The sequence below is a fragment of the Rhinolophus sinicus genome, chromosome 5, assembly GCF_057876585.1.
Source record: "Rhinolophus sinicus isolate RSI-liver-muscle chromosome 5, RSI-T2T, whole genome shotgun sequence".
NCBI lineage: Eukaryota > Metazoa > Chordata > Mammalia > Chiroptera > Rhinolophidae > Rhinolophus > Rhinolophus sinicus.
Genome location: NC_142505.1, coordinates 104,783,844 through 104,802,566, shown reverse-complemented (window position 1 = coordinate 104,802,566; position 18,723 = coordinate 104,783,844). Strand labels below are relative to the sequence as shown.

At 41.8% G+C, this 18,723-nt stretch overlaps 1 protein-coding gene across 8 annotated transcripts in view; it reads right to left on the bottom strand.

Annotated features, from left to right (window-relative positions):
• Positions 1-18,723, bottom strand: part of RANBP17 (RAN binding protein 17) — a 255,550-nt gene that overhangs the window by 13,772 nt on the left and 223,055 nt on the right. For 7 of the 8 annotated variants that reach the window (XM_019741153.3, XM_074313890.2, XM_074313893.2 and 4 more), the window contains one exon: positions 14,323-14,489. In XM_019741153.3, coding sequence (XP_019596712.2) covers positions 14,323-14,489 — 167 coding nt within the window. Of the gene's footprint in view, positions 1-14,322; positions 14,490-15,244; positions 15,676-18,723 lie in introns of those variants that run through there. The other variant, XM_074313895.2, reaches the window with a different exon arrangement.

Below are 18,723 nucleotides of genomic sequence, written 5' to 3'. Positions count from 1 at the left end.
AGAGTTTACACTGAAACCACAGAGGACAGCATGATGCCTTTCCGATTCGAGGGTTTTTATTCCCAGTTGTCTAACTGGCACAGAGAGTACTGGCCAAGAGACCGGGCGCATAACTCAAGGGTATCACACGCTCATAACTACACACGGAGCCTACGGAACGCCAGCGATGGAAAGCGCTGGGAATCGAAGCGCGTTCCTTGGTTTCCTCAGACATTTACTGAGCACCTACTGTGTGCCCGGCTCGGTGTCAGAGCCTGGGGATACACAGACTCACAAGGCACAGCCACAGCCCTCACAGGGCTCACAGCCCAGCGGGGGAGGGACACAGAAGACAAACAATGACAGTGCAGCACAGCCAGTGCCACAATCAGAAGCCTGCAGAGGAGGCTTGGAGACCAGAGGCGGTGGACAAACTGCCTAGGAGTGAGGGGCAGGTAGGGGAGGCTTCACAGGAGACATGTCGATCTGCTGGAGAGAAGACGCCGTTTGACAGGTAGGAGTCAGGTGGGAAGACGGGCTGGAGAAGTGTTTGGGGGATGCTGGGCAGTTCTGGGGGGCTGGAGAGGGGACGTGGGGGCGGTGCTGGCTGACGACATAGACCTTGTGAAGGGGCTGGTCATGTGTGCTAGAGAACGTGGACTTGAACATGCAGGAATGGGGGGCCAGTTGTTGAGTGGATCTTTCTGGCACCGATGTGGGAGGGCGAACTTCCCCAGAGGGTGAGAGCCCTTAGGAAGCCTGGGCCATCGGATGTCTCCCGAGGAGATGCAGCCTTTCTCCTGTTCTAGGACTGGGAAGTCGCGGACAGATGACCTGCTTGGCTCCTGTGCGTCGGTCAGGATGTATCTCGGCTCCTGCCCTGCCGGCTCGTTGCCAGCACCCTGAGAAATGGCACCGCCATTACTTCCCTTGGCCCACAGCACATAACTTAATAGTGTCCCCTGTCAGGAATGGTTCTCTTTGTCAGGAAGCTTTTTATTGATGTTCAACCTTCATTTTCCCTTTCTTAATATTATCCCATTATGCCAATACCCCATTGTGCCAGGCTAAGTAATCCCCTTTCCTCCTTGGCATTGACATCTTCCAAGTATTTATAGACTTATCAAATGCCCCATTTAGTTGTCACTTAGGCAGGCTATACATATTTAGCTCCTTTAATCTGGCCCCATAAGCCAGTCCTTCCATTCTCCTAAATCACTTGAGTTACTCTCCTCCAGGTTGCTGTCAATTTGTTTCCAGCCTTTCTGTAATGCACCGGGGCGGGAAGGAGGTGGGGTCGGGGAGGGGGGCCCTGCTCCATCTCTGGGCTAAGAGTACATCACTGAATAGGGCGGAACAGCTCCTCGAAGTGCGGACTCCAAAACAGACCCGGCCTCTGGAGGGGCCATGAATCCCTCCCGTTACCTACTCGCTGTCTTTCACCTGCACACACTTCAGGTCAGCGTTCTATTATTAGCTTAGTATGTGCTAGGTGCACACATGCAACACACACGTATTGAGGACCTACTATGTGTCAGGTACTGCGCGAGGGACTTCTTTCCTTTGTTTCTCCCTCTCTCATTTCTCACACTTATTCATGGCTCAAAGAATTATTCAACTCCTACTATGTGTCAGACAGTAGTATAGAAATGAATAAAACGTGGTCCCTGTGGCCTTAATGAGCTCATGCAGCCTAAGTACTTATTAATCTCTTATTACCCCCCATCAAGTTGTTCCCTTCCAATCTTAAGGGTCTCAGAAAACTCATCCCTTAATGCACTTAACTCTAATTGGCGCTTTTATTTCCCTCACTGGAGCTTGTGTGTCCCGTCTAAAGCGAGATGCCACATTACGCACGGGGATCCTTGCAGAGTTCCTGCGTAGGGCTTCCTTCCTGCTGGGTCTCCTTAGGGCCCGAGAGGGTCTCCTCAGGCCTCACCCTCACCTTCGCTGCCTTCTGGGCAGTTGATTTCATGTTCTTCGTTCATATGACCTCACCTAAGTACACACTGCACTGTTTTTCTTTTCCATGGCACTGCTGTTCCAAGCTATGGGGCAGGCTGAGGGGTGACGGGATGGGAGGGCCAAGGCAGTGGGTCTTGGCACCAGTCTTGGGGAGTCTGGGCCCGAGACCCCAGGAGGCAGTAGTTCAGCCATGTGATCCTGGGGGCCAGTTCAAGTAAGGTGTAGGAGGCCCCTGGCCGAGGTGTCCTTATTCTCACAGAGGTGAGATAACTACACCGCTAGGAAGTAGTGTAACCAGTCCAAGCCGGTATGCTGCTTGTAAACTCTGTCTGCTCTGATTGTTGTAAAGTAGGAAGTCCTCAACAAATACAGAGATGGAATCCCCTAAGTCTGAAAGCACTAAGTGTGTATTTTCCTGAGTATGACAGGGGCTACGAACATGTACAAGTTCTTCTGGGATGCAAAGCATAGAAAGCAGCATTAGCTTACAAAAGGTCAGAGGATCAGGGAACCTTTACCTTCTTCGTTAAGTACTGATCAGCCTGCAATCAAGAAGAACGTGTTCCCTAACAGACTATACAAGCTCGCGGCTGTCCCAGTGGCTGCTCTTGGCTGAACTTTCCAAGGGTTAGGGTGGAAATGAACAAGAAGATTGAAGTCTCACCTCCAGCACACTAATACACTTTGGGAAACTTTCACATAACTTACCCTTCAAGTAGGTGAAAACCCAGTAAGAACTATAGGATGAATAAATCATGCCGTCATAAGCCAACCCTCATATTAGACTGCCATTCTTTCCAGGAGCTCAAAGAGCGTCTCCTACCACGGTGAGAAATGGAGGCAGGAAAAACCCTGCCATCTCTCCTGCTGTCCCTCTTGGACAGGGATGAACAGATAATAAGAACCGCTGTGGTGAAAACTGTGTAAGATCTAGAGATAAGAAAGTGTTCTTTATATTCTAGACACTGCCATCTCCGGGCTAAGTGCCTCTGGGCAGTGATTTCGCCTCTCTGACCCTCTGCATACTTTTCCCATACAGGTGCTGTGAGATTGAACTTGTTCATGTACCTATCTATACTCCCAAGTTCAAACAATTCCCCTATTGGCCCCACCTACCCATTAAGGCTGTTGTGAGATTCAGAAGAGACATTCGGTATGAAGACATTATGTAAATGGAAAGCGTGATGAAGCTGACTTTCATTCTTGCCATTGCACGGCGCTGCCCGGAGTAGGCAGGAAGAGTAAGTGAGAACAAGTCAGTTGGGGGCCAAGAATCAAACCTGCACCCAGTCCAGTGAGTGTTTGTGGTCTGGAGAGCGCCTGGCACAGAAAGCCCTCTGAGAAAGGCAGACCACGGGGATGGGACTCGTACATCAGGAAGGCCGACTAGTAAGTAACCTGGCTGAAGTCACTGTCTTTCAAACCCACATCCGCTTGTGAAATGAAGTCTTGGGCTCCGGGTTTCCCAGAAAGGGTACTTCTCACATTCATGCATGTGAACAGCAGGGGTACAGACAGGGGTAGGGACACAAACAAATGACTGGCACCTGACACTGTGTTTCAGAGTGCAGGCTACTGTGACAGATTTACTAACTACCTTCCGTGTGTCAGGTGAGTCTATATTCATTGGTTCATTCTGTCCTCACAACTTCCCTGAGTCAAGAATCTTTTGGCTGTGAGGCCAGCAACCAACACAGATAAAACTTCGGCCTAAAAGGGCTGACTTGAGGACCCCTGGACCAGGCAGTGCAGTCAGGCCTCTCACGGGCTCAGAACCAGGACGAGGATGCTGGCGGGATCGTCCTCAGTCTCTCTGGCTGGGCTGCCTGGTCTCATCGAGTTTTTCTAGGCAGGTCTGCTGCCTTTTTCTCTCGCTGTACGCTGGCTTACGTCTCTGAGCATAGGGCAGGGCGGGGCTGTGCTATGGCTCTTGATTTTTTTTAAGTATTTAATGTAGGTGAAGACTAGAGGCTGACCAATGTCTTTTAAATGCCTGTTTCTAAATCCAGGGAAAATGGACTGAGCCAGCCTGGGTCAAGTGTTTACCTCTTGACCAATCAGTTCTCAAAAAAAAGGTTCAAACAAGACCCCTATTGGCCCCACCTACCCATTAAGGCTGTTGTTCAATTAAGGATTTATGAACAATTAAGGATTTATGAATGAATGAATGTTGCATGTCCCTTTTCACCCACCCCCCATCCCCACCAATCCTGTTTCTTGGCCATTTCAAAGTAGTATTGTAGAGTGGTTACGAGCACAGGTTCTGCTACGTATTAGCTGTGTGACATTGGGTGAGATGCCATTACACTATTTTGATTATAAAATGGAGATAAAAAAATCTGCCTCACAGAGTAGTGAGACTAAAATAGAAATATACATATATGTGTGTGTGTGTGTGTGTGTGTGTGTGTATATATATATATATATATATGTATCACACTTATTCGTGTTTGTGTGTGTATAAAGCACTTAGCATACAAGCCTAGTATGTGGTAATTATTTCTGATACTTTTTCATCATAATTCTCTGCATGAGTTTGCTCTTCCATAATGACTTCTTAGGTCCTAGCAACCCTGCAGAAATAAGGCTTCTGCTACAGGACGGAGGAAAAGTCTAGATCTTCAAGAAGGAGGTGTGAAGGTTCTTCCACTTTGGAGAGGGAGGGTAAGGAAACATTCCCACCCATTGTGTTCTGGTCAAGGAGTCAGCCTTGTATGACACCCATACAAGTTCACGATACTTCTGGCGAGCCCTGGACTGGCTTGGGTGTGACTCAGGAAGATGATCTCAGGGGCACCTTTATATGTCACAGAAACACTGCTTGGAGTAGAAAGGCTGCACTTGTATTAAAACTTGGGAGTGCAAATGAAATCCCAAATAACTTCCAGTTGTGAAGAATGGATAAACGCTGCTACCTGTGTGTGTTAGCATAAAAGGGCAGATGTCATCTGCAGTGCTTTCTTTTGCTGAGAATTCTTAAAAAACCAAAAACCCAAACTACTGAGAGGCAGCAGGCAAAGCTGTCCCTTTAGAACACAAACTGTTAAACATTTTCCCAGCGTTGGTGTCAGCATTTAATCTATGGATTAGAAATTTTCCTTACAGAGGCTTTAAAAAAGGATACATTTTGTGAGCTCCTTTTATCCTTAATCTACAACGACAGCCAATTCTGCCAACCACTATTAATGAGGAGGCTAAAAACCATCGGGCTTGCCATTTGCCATCCTGGTTGAGAGACTGCTGCAAAGCACACCTAATTATTATTGGGACAAGCTTGTGTACATTTCTGTGTGTTTTCTCTACATGAAATGCTCTATCTGCTTTATATGAACGTGAAGGAAAAGGTATGGCTGTTCATTTTTTTACAACTTCTTTGCTATTCTGAGAGCATTTGCTGCAGACTAATAGCAAAACTGACTGTGCTAAACTGTAGATAAAAGAATGATGACAAATTGCAGTCACTTTAATTCATAAAGAAAATATTTGGAGCCCCCGGGGAAAGCCAAATCAAGCCACTGGCACCCAATGACTTCATGCTAAGTCACAAACTACATTGTATTTTTCAGTTTAAACACAAAGGCTAATGGACATGTGACTTTTTTATTTCAAATTCTTCTTTTATGAAGAGTGGGCTCTTTTTCTTTTTCTTTTTTTTTTTTTTAGCTCCTTGGAAAACATTATAATTCCCCTATTCTATAAACATACAAATATAATTGTAAAATGACATCATTCTGTTTTCATTTAATTACCCCTGAAATGCTTTCTATTTAATATTCATTACTCAAAAGCTAATTTAAAAGAGAAAGAGATGCGACTTATTCAAAAAGATGTACTGTCATTCATAGCAATAGTTATCTAATATACAGAAGTTAATAAAGCAGATTAATCTACAAGTCCCTTTAAGCCATTCTTGAGTTTTGAACAACTGCCTCTTTGACCTTTCACCTTCACGCTGTGCACCAGTAGCAGGTGCCAGCTGTACAGAAATTATGGCTGCGCATTTGAAGGCAAAATCTTTTCTTACTTTGCTTCTGACCAGCAGCTGACCCTGTAGGAGTGATTGTTTCTGGTGCCGGCCTAAAGGCTACATAAACCAGTAGCAGATAAACAAAAGGCTACATATACCAGCTGCCTTGCCTAAGGGTACCATCCTGGGCTGACACCTCCACTCCTTCTCTAGGTTCCAAATTGCTCCTTGTTTGTTTCCATACATGCATTTTATCCTTGTTATTTTGTGCGAGGGGTGGGTGTGGGAGCAAAACCCCCCAAAACAACAAAAAAGCCCATCTCTTCCCTCGAACTTGACTTTTGAGTATTCTATGTCAAACTGTGCCATTATGATGCTAATCTAGGTCTGATTTAGCAACTTTAATAAGAGGCTAAACCCTCTTGTAATTAGATAATAAAATTTTATTATGTATCTTAATATTAAAAGTCTTAAAATCAAACTCTTCAAATCACACACTGGTACAGAACGACGGTACTTAAATATCATAGCCCTAGAAAATGGGAACCTGAAAAAGCACATTGTGGCTAATTTTTCATTCTCAGAAATGTAAACATGGAATTCCTATGTGGTGGCAGTGAAAGCTCCAACACTCTTAATTATGTGCAGGGAAGAATGAATCTATTCAAGTATGAAGCACACTGTACCATTTCCAGCAACAGCGTGAGATGGCTTTGACAGTTATTTCTTGGATACAAATTACACAAGTATAAAAACAATCCCCATAATGATTAAATGCAGTTATGTACATAGGAGAATACCAGTGCAAATGGTAACATATTTAAATGGTTTTCCTTCATTAAAAAAATTATATATGATATTAAACCATCAATCACTGCTCAGGCACAGGAGTTTAAATGTATTGTCACCGGTTGAAATAAATGACTTGGAGACTGAATTCTGGCTCACTCAATATGGTGTCTTTGCTGTTGCTTAGTCACCCAACTCTCTGCTGGTTTGGGCTACATCTGGTAGATTCCATCCCTTTCAATTAATAAGGCGAGTTATGCTATCAATGGATTACATCTTTAAACTGTGCTTAGAGGTACAAAAACACATGTCCTAGTTAAAAAAACCACACACACACACAAACAAAAAAACCCCATTTCTCTGTTCTGTTAACCATTTGGAACAATATTTGAAGTACTTACTTCTTTCTTGACCCATGTTTTGAATGAAATTTTCTAGTGGAATTTCAGTAGGGTTATTATATAGTGTATAATAACATAATCTTATCTTGCATTACCATTTAGCTGATTGTATCTATGACCATGCTAGATGTGATACCTAAAATCACTGCCTGCAGACAGTACTTCTGAAATCTAATTTTTTTTTTTTTGGTTTGTTTTGCAGACATTTATCAACTACCACAAGGTGATGGGACATGTATTAAGATGCTGATGATCTTTGGGGGAAAAGGTACTCTTAAAGGTAGGTAATATGGTTATTACCTATCTTTCTAAAAGATAGGTAACACTAATTTGATGGCCTATAAATCAAGAATAGATTTCTAGTTTAACTGGTTTCTCTGTTTTCAAATACCACTTTTTTGTTACAGTTGAAAGTCATTCAACAAATAATTCTGTAACAAAAATGAAATCAAAATGGCAAAGATGTGATATACGAACAAAGGATTTGGACTAAAATCCTGCTTCTAAAGATGGATGGACAAATACTTTTATAATATCACAGATAAGATGCCATTTGAATGAAAAAAAAAAGTTTTTCTATTTTTAAAATTATGAACTTTAATTTTCTAAACTGACCTTCAAGGTAGCAAATTCAGCATTTTATAGAGATTTACTCCCTTTTGGACTATTACCTGGCCTTTACCTAGATGCTTCTGTCCAGCCCCAGTCCTTTTAGATATTCTGATTTGATCCTTACTAATTAGATTACACACACACACACACACACACACACACACACACACACACACGACCAAACGGAAGTTTATTTTTGCCTCAAACAAATCTGGTTATTTTTAAAGTAAGAAAAGTGTTTGGGAGATGTTAACTGAGTTTCATTGCCTGTTTATTGCCTCCCTTCTGTATGCAGAATAAAGGCATCCTTTTTAAACAACTTAACAAAAAAGGGTGCTTTCAAAATGATCAAAACATCAGAGAGACATAGAAGTATCACTGTAGCAGAGCCACACGGGATTCCTGTGAGAAATATAAGGGACCACGTATTGGGAGATCTTATAGTCCTGAAATTCTCTAAGGTTACAGAATATAGAGGTGGAAAGCTGGTAACCAGACATATAGTGCTGGCCCGAGGAGTTTGTTCGCTTGTTTGTTTGTCTGTTTATTGTTTTGAATTTTCAATCAGTGGCCAACATTTTAAAATCTGGATTTCCGGCTTCTTTTTTTGGAGGAAATCTCAATATATCTGGCAACAGTGGGTCTTACAGGGCAACAACGAGCTGGAGCTGTGTGGATGCTGCCCCCTTAGGGAAGTGTCCTAAACTTAGGTTTCTTTCTAGTGTGCCTCATTCAGGCTTTCTGCTTGGCTGGCTCTATAGGCGTCTTCGCCTGTAATACCTTGTAGAACGGAAAGGAGAAGAGAGGGGTGCTCAAAGGAACCCAGGAGTCAGTTTTAGACTTGCCAATGTGAGAGGACCTCAAGAACGACCTTCGATAAAGCTAACAGTGCTCAGTAGTACAAGCTTCCTTTAGAAAAGAGAAGCTGTTTATTACAACCAGAAAGAGCTATAGTATGGCATTCTGTACTGATGCATCAGTAGTGAAAATCGGGACCAAGCCTAGGGATGTGCTGGGGATGGGGGATGGATGGAAAGCACTTGTTGCTTCCCCAGCTTCATTTCACAGCTGCCATATTGATTCTATCTAGAAAAATCAGGTAAGAGTAAACCTCAAGAGCTACCTGAAAGGTGTTACAGAAAAGTCACAAAGGAACATTAGGAGACAGTTACACTACTAGACTCTGACCCGCTCAAGGAGACCTGTCCAGCTAAATTTTCTACCTTCAGTGCCTGGCTACAGAATGAGTGATTGCACATGCGTGTAGAGTAAGAGAGAGGAAGCTCTGTTAGCTTTGCCTCAATGACGGCAGGAGCCACAGGTCTTTTCTGGACCAGCTGGCAAAGCAATCTTCCTCTCCGGTGCCCGTTGCCTCTTTGGGTCACTGCCCATCTGTTTCGTCCCGGCTGCAGCAGAAAGTTGGGGTATAGGATGACTGCTCTAAATCATTCTACCTTAAGGATGGCCCCGGTGGGACTTACTAGAAGCTCAACTTGCCTCACTGTAAGTGCTTCAAACACACACACTACTTCAGATTAGCCACCAACCAACTACAGCTTTGTGGTTAAGCATGTGAACTCTGGAGTTGTTAGATTAAAAGTTTAGTTTTTCCACTTATCAATTCTGTGACCCTGGGGAAATTACTTAATCATTTCATGCCTCAGTTTCTATACCTGTAAAACGGAGATCATCATACTACAGCTTCACAGATACTGTGTTGACTAAATTAGATTAAATGCATATGTAAAGAGCTTAAGCTGGTGCCTGCACATAGTAAGCACTTATATTTTGCCAGTATTATTTTTCCCTAGAAATAAATGTACCGTACATGCATAGATTGCTGTGAAGACCAAGATCACAGCAGCAAGTGCAAAAAATAATTGTGTCATGAAATGTGAGCTCCCATTTTCCACTTCCGCTGCATAATGACCTATCCCTGACTTCTTTTCAACCCTTTGAATCCATGTTATCCTCTGATCCAGTTGTGAATACTCTTTCAGTGTGTGTTTCTGATACGAATCTACTGCCATATTTTGGTAATAGGGTTGCAAATCAACCAGACTGAGCTAATGGGTCATGTGGAGGACACACTTTCTATTTAGGGTTCACTAGAAATGTCTTTAATAACATTAGAAAATCTGGCTAATTATTTTTTAAGAGGATAAGAGACATGAATATATTTCATCTGCTTAAGTGTTCCCTGCTACGAGAGCCGTGCTAAGGTTCTACAGGCCAAAATCGCCACATCAGTTAAATATGCGACTGCACTTTCTCCTACTTAGTATTATGGAATGGAATCTTAAGTATGAAAGATGTCTTGGATAGTATGTCAAAATGTTGAGCAATATTGTTTCAATCTGAACACAGAAATGAAAAAAGAGCATATGATTTCCCTTTCGCTGTAATTCACTTTGGGATGTATGTCACGGAGAGCACTATACAAAAGCAATTTTCATTGATTGACTGACTGATTGAGGAAAAGGGTGAATGTTCTTTCAGCTTCTGTCCCTACTGAACTATGATTCTTATAGCTCCTGACAGCTCTTCACAATTTGTAGTTAAATGCCAGGTTAGCGCAAAGACGGGGTGGGGGGGTGAAGGGAGAAAGAATGTTTTTTGGGTTTTTGGCATAACTGACTTGAGCCAAAAAATAAATGAGGTTAAAATAAATTCAAACCTAAATGGTCTAACTCCTCCATTCATTGTATTTATATTTTGGAGACTGTAATTGCTAAAAATACCTTGTTAATGTTGTCTAATCTAATCCGTAATGCTGACAATCACGCAGTTCTTGTTCTACTTCTGTGGAAGGTGCTACTCTTTTTAGAGCAATTAGTTTTAACTGAAATTCTGACTTAGAGAAGCATTCAGCCTCGGTGTCCTATTCTTATAACCTGAAAAGAATGAGTCACATTTCTGAAAGGCCCCATAATTCTATAAAACTCACTCCTTCATTTACCTGATTTGGGCAAATCTTTCACTCTGTGATGTAACTAAATAAATGCTGATCTATGGGTTGTATTAGATGCAAACACTTAACATGACCAATGATAAAACTGACAAAATTTCACATGGAAGTTTGATCTTCCAAATTACTGGAGCATATTGGCGCCTCATCATTGTTACCACTGGCCTGCTCTTAGAAGTTTAGTTTATCTTTGTAATGGTGTAAAAGCACATGGGGAATTTTTTTCTCAATATATGTAAAACTGGGTTTTTCTCAATTGTTAAGTCAAAACAATGCTGGTTAGACAATAATTCTTATGTGAAATAGATCCACTTAATTATAATGGATCTTCAAATGGACTAAATTTAATGCTTGCAAAGTCAGATTTGTTTGCAAAATATAATAGATGGCTTATTTGGAGAACGTTTTTAAAGATATTGAAGATCTAAAGCCACATAGCAGGTAAAAATAAACACAGTTCCAGGTGAGAGGCACTTAATCTGTCTTTGCCAGGCTGCTGCACACAAATAGAAAGACACTGGAAAACCCTTAATGTGGATCCATCCTTCCTTTGCTATGGAAGCTTCAGGAGATCACTTTTGCAATTTGGAATTGACACTCCTCATGCAATTATGCTTCCAGCAATATAGATCCAGGTTGGGGGGAAGAACAATTCAAACTAGTAAATAATTGCAGTATCATTGCATCAGTTTAGTTTAAAGAGCTGACAACCCTCTCTAAACTCCACGCACAATTAGTCATTAGGGTCTAGTTTTTCAGCACTGTTAAGCAATTTGTAACCCATTCCTTTTAATAGGGTTAGGCATTACTTAAACCGACACAGATGCCTTGAAAACTGAAACCTCAAGTTATGAAGCAGCAACCTTGTTCATTACTTTCTGTGATAGGCAAATCATCTATAAAAACAGCATTTAATGGCCAACCAATGAATAATCAATGGCTCACTTTTCATCTGAGTGTGAAAATGAGAATAATCTAATACAAAGTCCCTCTGGTAAAAGGCCCAGTCTTGGGTTCTGCTGCTCTTCAGGGATGATTTATAAGGTCTTGGAAAGCTGATGTAAACAGATGATCAATGGGACCCATCCTTGCTCATAACAACCCCCAACTGGCCCACTCCCTCTTTTCCAAGTCCGTCCCTCCAGGCTATTAGCTCTGTCCAGCTAATTCTTCCCACTGCTCCTGCCTGCTGCTTTTACTCTGGCCATCCGTTCAGTCCAGCCGACTCAGAAGTAATTTTATACGCAGCAGAGAGCGGGTGGAATTGATTTTTCACTCAGCGCTCAGTTCCCATCTGAATAATTATCAATTTTACTGCCTCATAAAGGGAAGAGTCAAAATTTCAAATCAATTCAAAAGAGCTTTTGAGACGACAGAAACTGTGCATGAGAATAGAGGTCAAAGTTGTCAGTGACCTAAGGAGATGATGTCAGATATTACTATGCCCAATAGCTGACATCAGAGGCACTCAAGATGATATAACCTAATGCTAATGCAAATCATATTTATGCTGACTACCAGATACCAGCCATTAATATTTAAAATGCTATCTGAAAGCCTACATTCCAAATAAATAGAATGTATTCCACTGTTAATAAAGATATATCACTACTTAGTCATACACTATAAAGTAAAGGATTACCAAGTATTATTAACACACAGAAATTACTTAAACCAACAAATGCATGGTAATGCTGAGTAAAGACAAAGTTCACTGTCCCCTGCACAGCCATGTGACTTGCTCTGCACAGTCTGATGGTACTTGCCTAGGACCAAAGTCTATGGATTTTCGCTAAGATTTTTTACCAGCTTTCAAGTTTCTGCCAAAAGTTATAGGACAACACTGTGATCATGGCTGACTGCGGGCAGGAGGGATTTGGGTGAACTTGTTGCCTGCCATGGTGGGATAGGAGGATGGGTGTGATCCCTGGTTAGTCCCTGGGTGTTTATTTTCTCCACTGGCTACATGCTCTAAGTCTGTGGCTCTCAACCGCTTCCTGCAAAACACCTGAGGGCTATGACACATTCCCAGCTGTTCCAGGGGCTACTTCAGTTGGGTGGGCGGGTGAGGGAGGGGGAGGAGAGGTACACCCAGATCTTAACAGAACGTATATTTTGAAAAGGCATTCCAGGTGAGTCCGAGATCTCATCGCCTCCAACTAGTCCCTTGAGAATCAACGGTATAAGTGGTAAGGACCTGGGCTGTTGAGTCAAACAGACCTTGGTTCACATTCCACTTTCCAGTTGATCTCACTGCACCTCAATTTATTCATCTGTAAAATGGGGATGATGACACCCACATTTCAGGGTTATTGTGGGGGTCTACATGAGAAGACCTCTCTGAAAGTCCTCTTCTCCTGTGTCACTGTCGTCACTGTATTAATCTAATGATCATATAATTGGTTAATTATTTGTGTCTCCGTCCCACCTGACAGGAAACTTTTTAAGGAGAGAAACTATGTTTTATGGGTCTTAATCGCTCTTGCACCTTGTACATAGAAAGTTCTCAATAAATGTGAGTTACCTCCTCTTCTCTTTACTATGACCAACATGTCGTTAACAATTCCAGGGTCATACCAAATAGTTATAGGCCTACAGCCCTTTGCCTAGTTACACAAAATCTTAATTACACCCCTCCGCGTCAGGAAAATAATTGGCTAACTAAAGCATCAACACAAATCAAGTTTACATAATTTCATTTAAATATTAGCAAAAAATGACAGTCAGGAAGACAACCTCTTCCATGGCTGTCTCATCCTATTTCTTTATATCTTTATTCAAAGTGACATTTTCTGCTGATTGCAGGTGATTTATTTGCTGGCCAATGACCATGTTAAAGTGTTTACATTTGCAAACCACAGAGTACTAGGGAGATAATTTAGCAAAATCAAACAACTGGAAGCAGTGTAAAGATATCATTTTCCAAATTTAGTGGAATTCGAAAATATCACAGTGATGGTATTTCCATAGAAAAATGGTATTCTCTTTGCAACATTTCTGGCTTGTATATTTATTCTTATGCACTCTGTTTCTGTGATTTGTAGAAGTGAATTTTTAAAAACAGTATTAAACTTGGATCTAACTCATATTAGCTAGTCAGAAAACACATTTGACAATTAAAAAACCTGTGGCTTTATCACTTATTATTAAACGTTCTAGGGAATATGACCTAGCTGAAACTTCATTTCTCGTCTTCAAGTGGGAGTGTTGCCAACCGTGACATGATGCGTGGAAAGCACTGGTGTGCTGCCTGGCATAGACTAGGAGCCCAGGAAATGGTAGTTTCCCCACATCCCAGAGTATTCACAAGGCAAACTCAAGATGACATTATCAGAGGCTCCAGGGGGGAAAAACAGAGGTTGACTGTTGCCAGCTGCAGCTTCTTTTAGTTTCCCCCGGCTTCTGGAAGAGCTATCCTCTTTCTGAATTCTAGCTTTACTGAGGTGAGATGAACGACGCCGAATACTTGAGGGTGGGTACCTAAGGCCGGTGTCCTAGCCTACCTTCAGGGAATATACTCCTAGGGAACTGCTGATAAAGAATCTTGGCAACACCAGTTGCTCTACGAGATAGTCAGGGACCAGGCTGGCTTTTGGGAAACTCTGTTTCGTAAGCCAGGTGACCAACCACCAGTTAGTTACCTGCTGCAGGACATCTGGATTTTGCTGCATAAAATGTAATAATCTCTGACCGGCCCGGGTAGCCTCTCTGTATCGAAGTGGCTTCTTGCCCTCTTTTGCTATGTGCTTGAAGAGGTAGGTGACGATGTAGTCTAAACTGGTACAGCAGCTGGAGGAGACAAGTGTATCTGTACGAATAATAAATGAGAATTCGTTTGCATTACTAAAGCGTTTGTTTCACCTGATTATTTATAATGCTTCCATTACAAAAAGTCACTTTCTGGTTTCCAAGCACTTTTATCAAACTGTAAATTCCATGAGGGCAGGGACCTTGCCTTGCCTATCTCTTTAAACCCAGTGTCTTCTACAGGACCTGGCGTAGATAGATACACGTTAGTAAGTCTTGATTCCTGGATAGAATTGGACAGAATTTTCCGTTTGTGACTTAAAGACCCTCTGTTCAATTCGAGTGACTTTCTTAAATATCTACGTGGTGCAAGGTGCTCTCCTTCAGGGAAACCCCCACCCTGGTGTCAGAGAGCCCATGGTTTGACACCTAAATCACTGTAACACAGTATTGTGTAAAAACGAGTGACACACTGCTATGAGGATTCTGAGGGAGAGATCACATGTGAATGGGGACCAGGAGAGTCTGGTGAAGGACAGAGCACCTGAGATGGGTTTGGAAAAGTTATTCCAGTCAGGCATAGGAAGGGCACTTTTCAGGGAGAGAGATTAACTCAGTGCACCTCACGTGGCGGGGAGGTCTTGATTTTGGAGGCAGACAGTTCTGCTTTCCAATCCCATCTTTTCCAATTACTTGTGTTGTTACTGTGAAATAGGCACTTAAAACCTTTCTCATCATTTGTAAAATATCTTGCAGAATTGAATGAGAAGAAAGTAACTAGAAATTCTCATAATAAAAATGGCTGATATTTATTGAGAACTTACTGTGTTAGTTACATGGGTTATTTTTAATCCTCTCAACAGCATTACAATAGTTACTTTTATTATTTCCATTTACAGGTGAGGACACAGAGAGATTAAGTGACTTGTTCGCTGCCACACAGCTAGATGACTGTGGAGCCATGGTATGAAAATAGACAAGGAGCTGGGCTCTAGATCTGTACTTGTAACCACTAAAATTAAGTAAGATATTAAGCAAAATAAGGTATTAGGGAAAAATATATATATGCATCGAGCACCTTCTTAAGAGAAAACGGGCACTCAAACTGGTTACTACCAGTTTGCCCTCATGGTGTTTAGGGAGCAGGGCTTCGGGTTTGAATGAAAGAATGTGCAGGGAGTCGTAAGAGAGAAGGCTGACACAGTGGGCTGGGATCTTCCTTGAGGGCTGAGACACTTACATTCAATCTGAAAGGTGACACAGGCATAAGTTATGGAAGGTTTTGTTTTGAGCAAGTAAGTGACACGATAGAACCATTAATCGACTATCTCCTCTGTACACTAAAATCATTATTTCATTACTTCTAAAAACCACTTGCTTGGTATAGGTAGGTGTTGTTATTTGCATTTTTCCGATGAGAAAATTGAAGCTCAGAGATAAGAGGCTTATCCAAAGTTCACGGTTTTGATCCATAGCATAACATTGTCCAGATTTTTTGGCCAATGGCAACATATGGACATGATCCCTTTATGATTACGAACAGAAACAGAAGAGAAACCATTAAAAACACAATGGGCACTCAAAACATGGCAAATACGGGAGACTCAGAAGAGGAGAAGTAGACTGGGGAAGTAGGGTTCAGGCGCAGCAGACTGCAAACTTCCTAAGGCAACGGCTTCTGATTCATTTCATTCATCTCCGGGGCTCTGAGACACACTTGTGTCTGCCATACATTAGAGGTGAAATATCAGCTGAATTGATTCCAGAATGGGGAGGCAGGCAAAGCTAATCCGAGAAAGGTTTTTAAAGGTGTTGAGCTGCATTTAGTAATAATACCTAGAATTGATATAACACTACAGTTTAAAAACTCTTTCACATACATTGTTTTAGAGAGAAATGACATAATATATAGAAAGAGGTAGGGTTTGGGACAAGTTTTGAAACAGACAGACGAATGCATTTAAAACAGAGGATGCAGGATCACGAGGGGTTGGATGAAGGTCTAAAAGAGCAGAGCAACAGTTTTGGGAAACTGTGGAGCTATAGGCTTTTAAGAAAGGAGCTTTCTTTCCCTCCTAAAGCTGTGGCATTTGATTGATTGGTTGATTAATGAGCTGTTTATCTCTCCTTACTAACTGGGTGACTTTGCAGAAAAGGGAGCTTTGGTTTTACAGCCCTGAGTGATACTATAATGTAGTGGAAAACATCTAGGCCTAAGAGTCAGGTGCAGACTTGTTGAGCCTGGTTGCTTTTCTCTTTTCCTTCACATTTCCACCTTTGAAGTCCCAGTCATGAAAGTAAATGGATTAAGTAACATCTACAAAAGGAAGCAAGCAGGAAATAGATATGGTTCCCCTCACCAGTGAAGAGCAATCTGCTATCAATCATACAAAAATGATAAAGACTTCACATAGATTTGGATACCACATGCCATGCAGGTTGCATTAAAAGGTCCCAATCTACTGAGTCAGCTACGAAAAAGCCAGGTAAACATTTTAGACACAAAGGTTGGAGCATATATCCTTGCAATCAAAGCAAGAAGAAGAGCTTCCATTATGGCTGATTTATGGTTGGGGGCTTTGAAGGGGCTAAATGTATTTCAGGGTAGATTGAAAAGTGTGGATTCATAAGGATCAAGGGGCATCTGATCAAACACAGAATGAATCGTGCTGAGGACTGCATTATTGGTTTTCTTTATTTACAGCTCAAGCTACTGTGAGATTCAAATAACGAAATTCTCCTGACATAAAAGGACAAGCAGAAGTCATGAATTTTCGTATTTTGTCCTAGTTCTTGGTGTTTAGAAGCTTTTAAGAAAGATTCATCAATAATTTAGACAATTTTGGATTTGCTTTTTTGCCTACTAGGCACTTTGTCCTCTCTGGCAACCTGTTGTTTGGCACTGAAAACAAGCAAACGCTCCTCTTCTCTTGCAACCGGTCTCCACAGGAACCACATGCATCATTAATTGCCGCCCCCCCCCCCCCCCCCCACACACTGAGACCCATCGCAGAAAGTGGTTCTGAAAAGTTAACTGTAGGAATGAGTTGTGTAACTAAGAGTCAGAAGAAAGATAATGGGGCTGAGCTGAAATTTGGCTTTGACTCAAAGTTTATTACCATAGGAGAAGGGAGTATGAAAGTCTTGGAAAAACATGGTGTGAAAGTCAGTTTCAGGAATTAAAGGCCTACTGGGTGGTACAGTGGTTTTGGAAATTGGTGGGTTTGAATCTAGATTTGAATCTGTATTTTTCTAGATGTTTGACTTTATGGAGTTCAATTTGCACCTCTGTACAATGTGCTTAATTATCACCTACTTTGCAACGCATTGTGAGAAATTAATGAGGTAAAGTACTGTTACATAGTACCGGACCCATAGATTTCCCCTTTTTCACTTCTCATTTGTTTTCCTGGCGATTTCAATCCCTTAAACACCAGGCTGTTATTCTAGTTAGCTGACCCATAGCTTCCTTCTCTCTTTAGCATGCTTTTGTTTGGAAAACGAATGTGCAAGATCTCTAAGTTTCTAAGCATTTCCTGAATGTTTTACTCTCACATTCCATTCATACCATTTACTCCATCCAATTCAAGAATGTGGTCTAAATAACAACATATTCTCTTTAAGAATATTGATCATTTAATTAATAATGAACTTCATGGGGAAAGATCTGGTGGTTTCCAGCTGGTTCAACTTTTGGTCTGCCATCAGCTTTCCTTGCTTCGCCTTTTGTGCCATCCTTCACTTCTTGGCATGCACTTGTCCCTGCCTCGGCTCATCTTCAGAAGCCTTCTCTGATCACTCCTCTAAAAAGCCACACTTAATCATTCTCTATTTATTATCCCATTTTAAGTCTTTGTTAAGCACGTGTCATGATTTGACATTTTCGTGTGTGTGTGTGTGTGTGTGTGTGTGTGTGTGTGTGTGTGTGTGTTTACTGTTAATCTTTCTCCACTGGAACATAAGCTTCACACGAGCAGGGACCTTATCTGTCTTGTTCCCTTCAGTATTGCCAAGGTCTAGAATGGTACTTTGTACATAGTATGTGCACAACTGACACTTAATGAATGAATGAGTTGACAGCAGCTTTATGTAAGCCCTGCACTTGTTCTCTGTATGTAAGAGTATGGGGGGTGGATGTGGATGGGTGATTAAAAAGATAGAGAATGTAACCACTTTTCTCATTTACCTTTACCATCCCCACATTTTAGCTGGTGCAAAACTGAAAATGCTGATTAAAAAATTTTAATATCATGTTAAGCATATCAGGCAAGTCACTACTCTATGACTGATTCCAG